Here is a 15,150-nt window from a genome sequence, read left to right as displayed (position 1 = left end):
CAAAATAGCTCCAAACTTCCCAGTTGAACTGTGGGGGAATGGCCAACGGAAGTGGGTTCATAACCGAGAATAGCACAGCAGATTCGGAGGGGGGTGTAGACATTGAGTTCACAAACAGAACATCTGACCCTCGCTGCTTTGTTGCTAAATGGAGTCTGTATGGCCTACATTGGTGTTTATCTGAAATGTGGACAACTGCGCAATCAGTCAACAAGGTTAAACCAGCCTGGAAGGAGGCACACTTTTCACACAGCCCATATGGTACTTCTATCTTTCAAATGAATCCTGAAACAGAGCATAATTGCATTTAAATACTTCCAGACAGTGTTTCCTCTTTCCATTATCTGTAAGGTGGTGGTATCAAAACAAAATGATTGTTTTAAAAAAAAAAAAAAAAACCTACTGCGGTAGAGAAATGTCAATCTGGAAGAATCTGGCTTACCAGTTTCTCAGACTCCTTACCAAGGCATTCTCTTCTCACTACACACTGGAAGGGGGAGGAAGGGAAAAAAAAAAAAAAAAACACGCCAAAACAATGCAGCAGAGGTCACACACTGCTAGTGTTTTATTGGAGTTTAACATGCAAGAGTTAAACAGCACTGAGCTCAACTTGGATAACAGCAGCCGTTAGGACAGGCGTACACAAACACACACAGATGTTATAGTCACCACGTTCCCACCACAGTTCCATGGTAAAATCCATACAGTATCCCACAGTGCAAATGAGACCGAGCTCCAAAGCACCTTATTATCCCCTTGCTTAACCTCCACGTTCAGAAGTCTTCCATGTTGGACTTAAGAAGCTGGACCACTGCAGCCTCTGCAAAATTAGATACATAACCCATCTACACAATCTCAAAATGCAAAATTGACAATACAACAAATTAATCAAAGTTGATTCTGTTTTCCTTATATTTCCTCCAGATGTTCATACATCTTTACAGAGCGCTCCAGCGTGCAGTTGATGAGGCTACGTACCAGATCACATGGAAAGACTCTAAGAAGGGAGAAAACATGTTGTAAAATGTCTACTTGCTGCTACGAAATTATACACCGTTGAGACATTGAAGAGATCTCCACTTCAGAAAAAAGAGGACACAGAAATAATATTAAATCCCTTTCAAAGTGACATTTCTGAATACGCCATTGAAATATCCTAAAACATTTAAAAGGAAATGTTAGACATTAGAAATTGGATCCTTGTCAAGAACTTTTGCAGTTTAACATGATCAGATATAAACAAGACGAAGCTGTAAGCAGAGTATTTAGTTCATTTTCATAGATTACAAAATGTATCTGTTCATGAATATATTTCTTTTTAATTTCAGCAAATAATTTACCAGACACCATACACATAATTAATGAGTTTCATCTTGTGGGTAAAATTGTACAATAACTTAGTTCAACACTGGTATTAACAAAATTTTGGATGCTGTTGCATCAGGGGAAAGGGATCAATAACGCAGTCGTGTTCCCTCAGCATAACCCCACTCTTCAGAAAACCACATAATACTGTTATGTGGAAAGACCAAGTGAATTACATCATGGTCAATCTGAGTCAGCAACAAAGGTCTCAGGATGTTTTTATCTGTCCTGTTTTCTTATGTAAAGCTGTCCCATCTCAAAATGAGTAAACCCCCTCTTAAACAAGCTAAAAAATAAAGCAGAATATAATCACACAGCAGAGGAAATACACCATTTGTAAATGGAGGCGTGGTGTGGAGTCCTGTGTGCACAAACAACAGGCCTAACAGCTGAAGTTACAAAAAGTCTGGGGTGGTTTACAGTTTCACCAATTATTATATTTTTAAAAAAAAAAAAAAAAAAAAAAAAAAAACTTACTGAATAACGACATTTTAGAAATTAATGTATAGCAGGGGACTTCTTAATTTTTCCATTAAATATGTGAAGAAATTGTTAAATTATAAAAATGGAATGATGAAGGGAACAGCTGGCAGTTCAGTGAAACAGTTCATGAACAACTTCCACTTTAATTCTGCTATAACTGTACACTTGTTCAATAAGCTTCCTTATGTATATACAGAACTATGTATACAGGCAAAAAAAACTGTCAGTAAAATAAAGCTTTCAAATGACACTATACACAATAGTTGATTAAATTTCAGTGCATTTTTTCCTTTCCTACATTCTTTGCCTTATTTATTGTCATGATTTGGGTCAGTTTCTTATTTATGGCAATATTCATTATCAGGGTATTTGTTTTAAGTAAGCTTTATCAAAAAAAATGGACTGAAGTACAGACAACTTGTCCATGTAAGAGAAACCAATTCCCACTTTACCACACACAGCACATTATGAACACAAGAGACATATTGCTAATACTGAAAATGATTCTAATAAAGCAGCTAAACGAAACACTTAAAAGGGGGATTTTACTCTAACAAATGACTAAAATACTTTAAATAACATAACAAATCCACCTCAGTTATTCTGTTGTTAAAACACAGTCTGTCAAAAAAGTAATTAAATGGTTTCATCATTTCACATCTGGCATGTGGATGACCCAAGAGACATAGAGGGATAGATTTGCAGCCAGACATAAAGCACGTCCAAACTGCCCCATGTTTCTCACAAGGGACACAAAAACACCTCTGAATGCGTGAAACGGCAGCAAAGGCATCTTCAAGATTATTTACACCTGTACAATACCAAATGCTGCGACAGGGACGGACAGGGGTGAGTGCTGGTACATGGTGACAGAAACAGAAAGGAAAGCAAAGCCTGTGCTCAAGTTTTTAACTGTCCTTTTGCGAACACAATCTGATGTGAGCGTGTGCGGTCAGGTGTAGGTCTAACTCCCGTTCCTCATCACTCTCGGTCATCGCAGACATACACACACAAAGATGCACACAGGCACAGAAAATGGTCAGCTGAACACTTTCCTGGTTGTAGCCACTGAAGAAACATCAGTCTCTTTGCAAACGCAGTGGTGAAGAGCAGTTAGCAGGAACACAGAAAAATGACTAAATTAGAAAAAGTGAACAGAATAAAAGTACAACCGTGCATTAAATGATTTCCTAATAGGAGCATGTCGTTTACAGGTGTTAACTGATAAGCTGCTTTTGCTGAATAGTTCTACTGATATTTGACTTGGGAGACTAAAACAGGGTAGATTCCCCCACCCTTTCCACAGTGTTAACATGAAATTAAAATCATATGTTTTAAAAAAGAAAGTGAGATCAGATGAGATCAGAATGCTGACTGGTGCATGGCAACTTGTACCTGTGCTCCCCCTTGCGAGGCATGATTAAGCTGGGCCTGTACAGCAGTTGTACATATATGGGGCTACATGGCAGGATTGGGGGATGTTCTGTGTGCTTGGGGGGTCAGAGGCTGGGCTCAGATGCGAGGGCATCCAAGTTTGCTCAGGTAATCCTACAAGGCAAACAGGGCATCTTCGGATCGCTCGGCTTTCTTGCGGCTGCCGGTGGGAGCACTCGTGGGCGCAGTCGGCTCTCCACTAGGTGGCGACGGTAAACTTGTTTCTGCAGCTTTGGCCCTCTCTTCTAGGAACTTGTCAAACTCTGCACAGGAAATGCCAACCAACTGAGTAACAGGGCTAAAAACAGGGCACTTCTACAGAATGGGTTTCAGGGTTACGTTCATCTAAAAAATATCAATGTCAAACGACTGCATATAAGTATTAAAACCATGATTGAGACACACTGCCTACAAAATCACAATATTGAAAATTAAAAACTTCAAACATTCTGCAAAACATATTCTTACCCATACCTTCACTTGTCACGCCTTCGTCAGCCATGTCACCTCTCTTCTCACCGAGAAGAAGAAACATAGAAAGTCAGAGATAATATCTGACATTAAACCAAACCTCTTTTAACCCTGCAGACAAACTCACCAAAACTTCTAACTGGAGAATGAAGATGAGATCTTAACAACCGTTTTCTATGCCTTTCACATCTGGGTTACTTACCTTGGTGCAGCAAAACCCATAGGCATAGACACACACGCTGCAAAAAATCTGGAACAAACTGTCCACCACAAAATGTTACCTGGAGTTCCACACACTGAGGACAGTAACGCGCGCGCACACACACACGTTCAGACACCAGTAGAAGTGAGACAAATAGAGGTTCAGCTGTGTGGTGGTTTACCATATCTTAACATTTCTTCTGTCTGCTTACTGTATCAGTTTGAAGCATATTATATGAAAATGCATTTAAGGATTAAGGGAACTGCTCGAAGTGCACAGTTCCTCTCCCTCACACATCAAATATAAAGGACACAAACCAGGAAACACAAACACACCAGTACTGCATTAATCGAATGTTTAGTAAGTATTTCTCCGGGTGAGCACTGTTTCCTTTTTACCAGCACATGTGAACACAGAGGTATAAGTGTGTAACTGGGCTGTTAGTGTTGACATCCATCGCCACCCCACCCACCACATGCTTCTGACTGTCAGTTGCAGAAAAAGGATCAGTTAAAGGGCTCAAGAGCAAAGAAACGGAAAAAAGGAAAAGTGTAAAGGTGATCTAAAGTAAAGGATTTAGAAGTTTAAAAAAATATATTACATTAAAAAAAGGACAATGATGACAAGGTGTCAAATCAAAGTAAAGGAATCTCACCACGTCGGTACAGAGCCACTCCTCTATGTCATCCATGACAGAGGACTGCTCGACAGGGACCTAGAGAGGCAAAGCACCGGCCCACCAGTGTCCAGCAAAGCCACATGGCCCACCCGAAAACAAAAACAACAACTTCAACGAGAGAAAAATGGAAACAATGAACAACAATGAGAAAAAACAATCCACGGGGGGGAAAAAAAAAAGTGGAAAACCCACCAAACCACACCCGCACATGCCCACACAAACACACCCATTTGGCAGGAAAAGCAGGAATGCTGTATGGCATGCAATAAGAGTGGCAAATGGAGAAGGTACACTTAGGAAAGATGCTGTAGAAGGCGTCAGATACAGAACATCAGGAGATACAGGGGTTTGGATTCAGCATTCTGGAAAGTAAAGGAGGAACATGGTCCAAAAGCACTCCAGAGCCTTTCCGTTAATTGTCCCATCCATCCCTTCTCCTGAGGACAGCTGGGAGGTGCAAAGACACACAGTGTGACTTTATATCATACCAATTCTCTTCTGTTCACGTTAATCTGGTTCTGATGCAAAGCACTCCAGGTGCACATCACAGATGGATACCACAGATCCAGTAGTCAACCATAATCCAAAGTCATCATTTAATGCCCCTAGTAAGGATAAATAAGTGATCAGTTGTCAATACTCGATTAAACCTTACTGTGCACGTTTCACTCGAAAAATGGCTTGTTCTCTGTAAGGAATACTAAAACTCTCCTTGTAAAATATAACAGATAAGTACTGCCTTCAGATTCAGTCCCATCAGATACATTACTTCATCTGAGACTTTCCTCTAAGGTGACTTTCAATGTGAGACTTGTACACCAAGCTCCTTATATGTTTTACCTATTTATACAACTGGGTACTTTTTACTGTATCTATTTAGGGTAAGCACTTTGATCAAGGAAACCACACCAGGAGGTTGGATTCAAACCAGAACTTCTGATTGCAAGACGACAGCTCTTACAACTACTCCATCTGCTGTCCTATGGAGTGCTATTATACAGCTTTTCCAGCCATAATGATGAACGCTACCATATGGCCACACTTGGACACGGCCAGAGCATGTCGTCTTTGTTGCAGTCAAGGTCTGAAGAAGAGCACATCTGAGGGAAAGAGGTTCTCTCAATGTGTGCATCGGTTACTTGGGAGAATCAGTTCAGAGATCCCAGCACCTTGAAAACTGACATACAATCTACATTCCATTTTGAAAGCTGCTCTCACCTAGTAGCGTGAGCCACAAATGGTGCATTCAGGTTTAACTACTAAGCATTTTTATTGCTGTCCTTAAAAATTTCAACATTCATCTGTAAAGGGTCTTACAATTTGTAAATCATGTCTTTATATTTTAGCAATTAGTATCTCAGCAGATTAAAATTCTTTCCATCAGAAACAGGTGAAACTGGCAAGTTTTGTAAGATAAAACCATCATTTAAAAAAAAAAAAAAAAAAAAAAACTCATCTAGTACACATCATTATAGCAGGACAGTATCAGACAATACGGTTAATTTGTCAGTTAATAAAGTTAGTAAAACAGTAGTAAAAAATTTGCTTCTTGTTAGTTGTTTATACTTTAAAGAACATGATGAATTCCGCTTTGACTCCTGCTACACAGCTGTTGACATGAATTTCAATAATTCTCAGTTTTGTAAATGTGAACTGCCTGAAGAATGCATTCTGGGTTACAGTACACCCGTCCTTCACCTAACAGGGTTTATTTCATTTTATGAAAACACACCGTGTGTTTTGGTTTCTTTTTTTTGTATAGCAGCCTTTCAGACTTACTTTTCAACCTTTTTTAGGACACTGTAGCAGGCAGGAGCCCTGTCTCCACCCTCTCCCTGCTAGGATTAACAGCCACACCTGGGATGGGTTTATTGGGAGGAAACAAGCACCAGGTTTGCCTAATCCTGGGACAACTTTAAAAGCAGAGACTGGAGCTTCAAGTCAGAGTTTGCTGTTTGCTGTATTTTTCCTTGTCTGTTAGAATGGGGCTAGAGAGAACAGTGGCGAGTGAAACAACATCTGGTGATTGTGTTTAAGTGAAGGAATTTAACTGAATCAGAGTTTTATATTAAAGCTCTTCCCTCCTGACTTCTTATTCTTTCCCCTTATCACCCACTCCCTATGACTGCCCTAACCACCATGTCTGAAAGTCCTACTTCTTATACTGTCCAATACAACTGCCCTGACCCTACTGTTCTTGCTGACCCTGTTCATGACTTCCCTGATGCTGTTTAGCAATGTCCTTTCCTTGCTGATTACACAAAGTCCTTTTCATCCTTATTCCTGATTCCTATAATCCAGATTGCCTGTATCCTGCTGTTCTAACTGACCCCACTGATGCCCCCCCACAAGCATGGACCCTAAGCCCCCAGATTCCATTCCTGACTTTCCAGACTGGCCAGATGCAAAGACTAGCCCTGCATATTCCAATCATGCAATGTTGGAGGGGCTGAAGCTTCCAACTTGGCTGCAGCTCCTATCCAGTGTTCTTGATGGGGGTGCACAATCCCCCACCCAACCCTATGCCTGCCATTCCAGAAAGGGTTCATTCTTTGTTTGAACCATCAATGGCCTCTGGGGGAAAGAGGGGGTGGTGGTGTAGCCTGGGCAAGATTGTATAAAAAATGGGATATATACAGTTGGTTCTGTAATGAAGGGTGACCATGGTAATAAACCAGAGGAAAATAGTCAGATTGATATTGTTAAAATACAAGGAGTTTCAATGTGTAGGATATAAGGGATGGGTGTAATGTAACCAAAGTGATTAAGTGTGATTTCAGGTGCTGCAGGTGCAGTGATCTGTGTTGACAGGAGTCTCAGGTCTTCTGGGGTAAAGTTAGGCAGATCTTGTGTGCTCAGAGGGAACACTGACCAGTTCCTCTGGAACAGGAAAGCATCCTCACAGTGACTGTGAGTGAGGCCTGATGAAGAGGGGTGGATGTGTGTCAACAGTAAAAGGGATGTTCAGATGAGGCCCGGGCAGCAGTCGTCATGACGGTACATGTGGATGGTTAGCTAGCATCCGTGTGGAGCCTCAAATGAACTTGGTAAAGTTTTGCTTTGCTGTATTCATGCTCCAAGCACCGACCTTATTTGAAAATGCTGGCTATCATGAAGAAAAGACATACATTTGCATGAATTCATTTAGCAAGTGCTTTTCTCCAAAGCAATATAGATTACAATTATGAAACTCCACTTGACACTTTAACATTTCAGAGGTTAACTTAAGGAGGGGTCTGGAATAGGGTTGCCAACCCCTGCAGGTGAAAATAAGGGACACTTTTGGGTTCTTTATAGGAAAATAAGGGACAGTAAGGGACACTTGGAATTTCTTTGTAGCTGATGTAATGTATATGTGTAAAAAAGAAGTTTCTGCTCGATTGAATTAAATGGTAAAATGAATCTGAGATACATTATTTTGCTTTTAGCTCATTGAAATACATGTCAGTTGTAAAAAATTAATTTTAATGTCATGCAAGTCTCATACACCATTACACACATATCACTTTAGCTTCTGCCTAGGCGATTTATAACACTTTCTAACAAAAAAACTGGAAATTGCTCCTTGGGGATTCCATCGATGATTTTCCGTGGACGCATCTTGTTTTACGTTGCATACTCCACCGTAGCTGACAGAAAAATCTCTTACAAACTTTACAGTTTGCCACAAACTTGTTCTTCCATCAGTTCTCCATCTCTCATTCTTTTTTATACTTCTCTAATCGTTTTTGTTTACGAGGTGGACTATTAGTAGTCATGATGACATCTAGTCATCTAGTTAGTAGCTACCTGCATTGTACCTCTCACGGGGTTCCCTTTGACCTGCCCCCCACTGTCAAATGTAGCATCCAGGTAACGTAGCAAAGCCCAATGAGTCGGACTCACGCGCAACACAGCTTTGTGTCACATACATTTTGCGATTTGTTTTCCTAATCTTTTAACACTTTCATGTGAACTGCGAAGTTTATGTATGCAATAAATAAATGTAATAAATACTTTTAAATGTCTCTGGGTGTGAAAGGTTAAAATACGGGACAAACCGCATTCCGTATGGTTTTACTACATCCCTTCAATACAGAACGATTCCGTATTATACGGGACGGTTGGCAACCCTAGTCTAGAACCACATCTTGCAGTTCTTCTCAGATTAGATTGGGAATTGTGATACATGGCACTAAAACAAAAGATACCAAATTACACTAGTTTTATTCTAAATGTAAAACATATTCACTTTCCTTAACTCCTGGATACTCCAGAATAATCTTAATGTTCTGCTGTAGTCATATTTAGCATTTTCTTTAATCTGAAGTGACTTCAAAGTCTTACATGTAGACAGCTGGGTGTTTTCCTGAAGCTGTTTAGGCAAGTTCCTTTTTAAGGTTACAACTGCATGTTCTTGAGTGCTATTCTAGAAGCTGCCTTAGAATTAAAGCAGAGATAATGTGTTTGTAACCTCCTCTGAAAATTGACTGGAGGCCCCTCACAATCAGGAGAAGCCAGAGGCTGCTGGAGATTTTCTGTTATTTGTTCTGGTTTGACTATATGATCTCCCGTTTACTGTTTTTGTGGGATAGTTTTAGTGGTGCAGGGCCACAGTCAGGGGTTTGGAGGGCTGGGGGACAGGACACTCAATGACAGCAGTGCTGGTGACATCCTCACCATTCCTTGGGTAATAAGCCAGCTGTCTATTGGCTCCAATTCTGCGTTAGCACCCTTTAACCGTCGCTGAATCAACAGAAATCAAAAATGGCTTGTGTGAGGCCAATAACGGAAATCATAAAGGTTAGATAATGAAGAAACAAACTGTTACAAAATATTTAAATGAAACTAAAAATGACGCTGGGCAAATAAGCAGAAATTCAGTCAGAATTCAATAACAGGATAGGATACAAGCTTACTGGAACAGAGTTCATTCAACACATATCTATAATCATTTACATTTATTAATTTAGCTGACACTTCTCTCCAAAGCAACTTACAATGTTAATATACTTACAACTATTTACCCATTTCTACAGCTGGGCAATTTTTTACTGGAGCAATTTTAGGGTAAGAACCTTAGTACAGCTGGAGCTAAGATACAAACCTGTGACCTTTGGGTCCAAAGGCAGCAGCTCTAACCACTACGATATCAGATGTCCCCATCTTAATCCCATTAAACCAAAACCCAAACTCCTTATAGTTTTCGAAAGTGTTGCAATTTAGGCTGATAATTCTTACACATGTGACAAGGAAATATACTTTACTGCTTATCACCAACCAGAAACTCCTGGTACACATATGGTAGACTACAGAGTTAAACTTTAACACAGGTCCCCTCAATCCCTTTATTCAGGTTTCATACTCTGCATATCCTTTTTATTTTATAAAGGATATATGTAGGAAGTAGAGTGACATGGTCAGTTTTACCACCAAACTAGTGAAACTGGGTTTATTTACATGCTATGTACATACTTCACTGTAACTCATATTACATGCATTAAATATAGCATTCTTTGTGCATTTTATTAAAATTTACATCTTGAACCTACCAACTTATTCCATAGTGCATTTCTTTTGTGGGTCACCACAACCCTCCATACCAAAAGCCTCAGACAACTGTCACTGTTGTAGCTGCCATATTTGCAAAAAAAAAGCACGCTGAAATGATAACTGTGTTGGGATGCCTTGGGAACTGGGCTTCCATAGATGCCATTGTGTTTTTTTCCATGTAGAGATGTAACATGAATCAATTTCAAGGTTTCCTGTGAAAGTGCCATTGACGCAGGCCTGATACAGCTACATGTGAAAGTAAACATGGTCACACTGGCAGTTGTCCATTCTGGGTCACCAGTGCAACTACACACCTTCCCAGGGTTACACAACTGAGCTTTTTACATTTACTTCTTTAGCAGATGCTTTTCTCCAAAGCAACTTCTAATGAATTCTATGTAGTGTAAAGCCCACACACCTTATTTACCAATTTTCTCACGAGCTTTACAGACATTTACAGCTAAAATGTAAAGTGGGAAAACAACCACTGGACTTTTGTTCTTTCATCTCAACTCTATTTAATGGCATATTCAGTTTTTGTGTGTACCTGTTGTGTGTACTTAAGTTATGGCAAAGGCACCAGCTATGCAAAACAGTTAAACTTTGGTTTAAGCCCCTCTGGTAAACACCAGACATCTGTGGATTTCTCACTGAACACCATGTTATCAAATTCAGGACAAAGGTGAAGTTCACAAACCTCATCCAGGTCTGGTGCTCCAGTGGACTAAAGTAACCTCAAATATGACCTTGTTTTTGTGCTTTCTGAATATCTGCAGGCTTTTCTCGCGAGCTTTACAGACATTTACAGCTAACATGTAAGGTGGAAAAACAACCACTGGACTTTTGCTCTTCCATCTCAACTCTATTTAATGGCGTATTCAGTTTTTGTGTGTACCTGTTGCCATATCTGAATGTACTGACTTAAGTAATGGCAAAGGCACCAGCTATGCAAAACAGTTAAACAAACTTTGGTTTAAGCCCCTTTGGCAAACACCAGACATCTGTGGATTTCTCACTGAACACCATGTTATCAAATTCAGGACAAAGGTGAAGTTCACAGACCTCATCCAGGTCTGGTGCTCCAGTGGACTAAAGTAACCTCAAATATGACCTTGTTTTTGTGCTTTCTGAATATCTGCAGGCTTCAGAGTTCGCAAGCTTTCTTAAAACATTGTTAGTGCTCAAGAGCTTCAAGTCAAGACAGAGGAATCAAAAACAGTAGTGCAGCACATCCCGTGCAAAGATTCAAGACCATAGCACAAACCAGCTCACTGACACACACTCTGCATCAACTCAGGAGTTGTAGAAAGTGTGTGTGGCACAGTGGTAAACTACAATTCTTAACATGTTTCATCCACTCACCCCTGCAGTGTTGTGTTGTCTGACATCCAGTGCCGAGGCCAGGCCACCAAGAGCTTGTGGGTCTTCATACTTCACGCTGAAAAGCAACAACTTAACTAAGTGACAAGTTTTTATTCCACTGATCCATTTATTTCTTACTGCAAACATCTGCTTATATGTTGTCATATTATTACCTGAAACAGATCTTACCAACTGCATTAATACTGTACTGTGTGAGAGAGCTGGCCCTTACTTCTTGCGCTGGTCAGCCAGAGAGCTGCCTCTGGTCTGGGCGAACATGTCAAAGTCATCCGGGGGGTTGCAGCTGGTCAAAGAGCTCAGGGTCCCACTCACGCTGTCGCCAGCCACATCTGGAAGGGAGCAATACTCATCATCTCACCATACATCAGTGACCCATCTGTGACCAGGAAGGGGGCATCACTCAAGAAAATCCCTCAAATAACAAGCACGATGAGTCTAGTGTTAACAATGATAAAGATCAAAGTAAATCCACTGAAGAATTTTTCTAATATAACAATTTGGCCTTGCATCCTTGTGCCGTGGACTTTTTGAAACACGCCCACAAAGCATGTTCCTTCCTGTACTGTGTGTGTTTTTGAACTCACCAAGTCCAGCAAGCTGCGTCGAGAGCGAGGTGGCTGTGGTGGAGGTAGCAGGGACAGCAGCAACCATGGGGCTCACTACGGCTGGAGAACCTGGCCCCAGATCAATCAGGTTGTCCTCTGTGGCCTCACTGAGCACCTGTCCGGGAATGGATGTACAAATTATATTTCTGCAATTAGAAGGCCCTGATGTCTAACATGTTAACATTAGGTAACAAATATCAGTTCAAGCATACTGGGCAGGAGATTTACCAGATGAGTAAATTTTCAGATATTAGGGTAACTATATGCTACAGAACGAAGAGGTTACGGAAGATCTTTCACACACAAGGGAAATGTATGAAGGTTTATTTCTAGAGGGTAAATGACAGCTACCATTCTCTATGCACTGTGTAAGTCTGGAGGCCTGAGGAGGACTTGAGTCTTCTTCATGAATGAATGAAAGGGCAGAGAGGTGCTCTTTATCCCAAAGCCTACTAGAGTCTACAAGAGATGGTTTTACAAGGTATGCTTTACAGGAAATGTACTAAAATACTGAATGATCTGCCTTTGTCATCTTTCCCACACAATAGTCATGTTTTAGCCAACATCTCTAGTTGGACTTTTTTCTTTGGTCAATGAGTATTTTACAATTGCTTTTTTTCCTTTAAGAAGCCTGCAATGACTAGATGTCAATTGCCTTTACCCTAAAGTGCTGCAGTAAAAAACTGTGCTCTACAATGAGCACAATTTGTGAAATTTAGCAAAATTAAAAGAAATTAATACAATCAACCAATATTCACAATACCTTCAAAAGGACATTTACAGATGATGAGATTTGCACCCGCTGAAATAGGTCTTACCTTCAGCGTACAGAACATACCAGCCCCATATGGGGCTCTTTTGACAGAAGTGTGGGCAGAGACAAGGAGACATGGGGATACGAGGTGCTAACACCTTCAGGACTGTATGCGTGTAAGGGCTGGCTTCTAAAACTGTTGCTTGGGGAAGCCGAAACGTTATGACATACACATACACAAGTATATATATATATATGCGTGTGTGTGCGTGCGCGTATACATATATATACACACACACACACACACACACACACACACGTGTGTGGCATGTGCCATGTTTTAACACCTGGAGGTTCGATGCTGACTGATACTTGCCTGCCTCAGCTAGCAATAACAAAGAGAGCACAAAAATAAAACATTTATTCTTAACACCTTTCCTTTTAACATCCATACAAGTTATTTAAAAAGCAGCATGCTGCCACAAAGTATAATGTTAATCTGAATACACATTTAGAAGGCAAAAAGGTTCACACTTTTTATGAGAAGAATTTAACCCTCATGTAGAGTCACGCAATAACTAACTTACCCCATTATTGGCGCTCTGAGCAGCTCTGCCTGACCGGTATCGCTCATACCTGAGGAGAAATCAGATTAAAATAAGTACTTAAAGACTAATCTGAAGCCGTACACTGCCTTTACATTCTTCATAACACTGTTTAATCAAATACCAGCAAAAAATGGAAAAACCAACAAACGCAATAACGATCTGAAATCAGTGCAAAGTCATCCGCCTAATGACTTTATCAGGCATTGTATACACTTTTTTCCATACAACAGGATCATGATTCACTATATCTTCACAAGCTGCTGTAGTGGCTTTTCATTGCATGGAAGCATGTTGTATTAAGGCTCAGTGTATGGATGACGCACAGTTTCAGACAGTTTGTTACCTTACCTCTCATACCGCAGGAATATGTTGTTGAGGTCGTCGTTGACATGCAGTAGTTCCTCAGTCACTTCCTCATTTGAAACACGTGAGATGAGCTCCACAATTCGCTGCTGCATAGCCCTGCACGTACGGTTCAGCTCCTGTTTTGGAGGGGGATGCCCATAGAGCTAAGTGGCCAAAGCAAGGCCAAGCAGAATCTACAAATCTCCCCATCATAGCTAACTGATGTTAGATCTAGAGTAAGTTAACGCTAACAGAAGGAAGAGATGTATATTATGCAGACAGGTAAGCGCATCCCAGGGTCAGGAGGTCTAGGCACATACCTGCAGGAGCTCAAGGTCTGATGGGTCCTCCTGTCCGGGCACCATTTCTGTGAGCATCTCAGACATTACTTTGGCGTTGCCACGCACAACATCCAGCTCGCTTCGCAGCCTGGCAATCTGGAGACACACAGACAAGCACCACAAACTAAGGAGATGTTTACTGTCTACACTAGATTTATCTGATGAAGAAAACATCAAATGTATGTCATCTCTGATACGCTGACATACACTACCCTGACATAGAGCATCCTAGTCTTTGAAGAGCACCACTGGCAGCTGTGGACTATCTGTCATAGAAAGCATTTATTTTAACCATGCATTTTCCCAAAGTTCAACACAGCGAAATATCCACTGGCCTTATTTAACTAGGCATGTAACTAAATATTTTTATGACATTTATAGCCCTCTGAGCACAGAGCGAAACCCCTCCAAACACACCAGACTGCAGATCTCACAGCCCTCTGCGCACCTGTTCAGCATTGACATTAATTGAGCCAGACATCTGCAGGTTTGGAATCTGCGGGTTGTTGTGCGTGGGCGGGACGGCAGAGGAGACCAGGGGAACGGTGCCTGTGTGGTGGGGGGCTGGGGCAGCCTTGTACTTGTGGGTGGCTGGGTCAACCTCAGGGACACCCTGTGGAAACACAAAATTTGAAAATGAGGAGCAAAAAAGGTCACTTAAACTTAAATACTAGAGATGAAGACTGTGAAATTGGTCTACAGAGCTTAGTTTGTGTGTGTGTGTGCTTGTGCATCTCACCCTCTGAGGTGTGTGGATGGGAGACAGCGCATCAAGGTCGGCCATCGGGAACTCAACTCCTTTCCTCTTCAGCTCCTCATAGATGTGGACCACGCCTGTCAGATCTGGACTACTCCTGAAAGCATCTGCCCAGGCCTGAAAACAGCAGTTATATTTAAGCTCTTAATTACAAATGTCAAAAATACTGCCAGCATGTGTGGTCCCCACAA

At 41.0% G+C, this 15,150-nt stretch overlaps 1 protein-coding gene across 3 annotated transcripts in view; it reads right to left on the bottom strand.

The window, feature by feature from the left end:
* Positions 1-1,824: 1,824 nt before the first annotated feature.
* Positions 1,825-15,150, bottom strand: part of tom1l2a (target of myb1 like 2 membrane trafficking protein a) — a 24,682-nt gene continuing 11,356 nt past the window's right edge. The window contains exons 5-16 of one of the 3 annotated variants that reach the window (XM_018754716.2): positions 14,942-15,076; positions 14,651-14,815; positions 14,182-14,298; positions 13,865-13,998; positions 13,496-13,544; positions 12,134-12,269; positions 11,761-11,878; positions 11,529-11,604; positions 9,294-9,359; positions 4,611-4,670; positions 3,757-3,793; positions 1,825-3,545 (exon numbers count right to left, since the gene is read on the bottom strand). In XM_018754716.2, the coding sequence (XP_018610232.1) occupies positions 3,397-3,545; positions 3,757-3,793; positions 4,611-4,670; positions 9,294-9,359; positions 11,529-11,604; positions 11,761-11,878; positions 12,134-12,269; positions 13,496-13,544; positions 13,865-13,998; positions 14,182-14,298; positions 14,651-14,815; positions 14,942-15,076 (1,242 nt within the window). In that variant the 3' untranslated portion in view covers positions 1,825-3,396. The remainder of the gene's footprint in view (positions 3,546-3,756; positions 3,794-4,610; positions 4,671-9,293; positions 9,360-11,528; positions 11,605-11,760; positions 11,879-12,133; positions 12,270-13,495; positions 13,545-13,864; positions 13,999-14,181; positions 14,299-14,650; positions 14,816-14,941; positions 15,077-15,150) is intronic. The other 2 variants (XM_018754717.2, XM_018754718.2) reach the window with 2 other exon arrangements.

Source organism: Scleropages formosus, chromosome 8 (assembly GCF_900964775.1).
Source record: "Scleropages formosus chromosome 8, fSclFor1.1, whole genome shotgun sequence".
NCBI classification, from domain to species: domain Eukaryota; kingdom Metazoa; phylum Chordata; class Actinopteri; order Osteoglossiformes; family Osteoglossidae; genus Scleropages; species Scleropages formosus.
The sequence above is the reverse complement of the archived record's forward strand: the minus strand, read 5'-3'. Positions and strand labels throughout refer to the sequence as shown.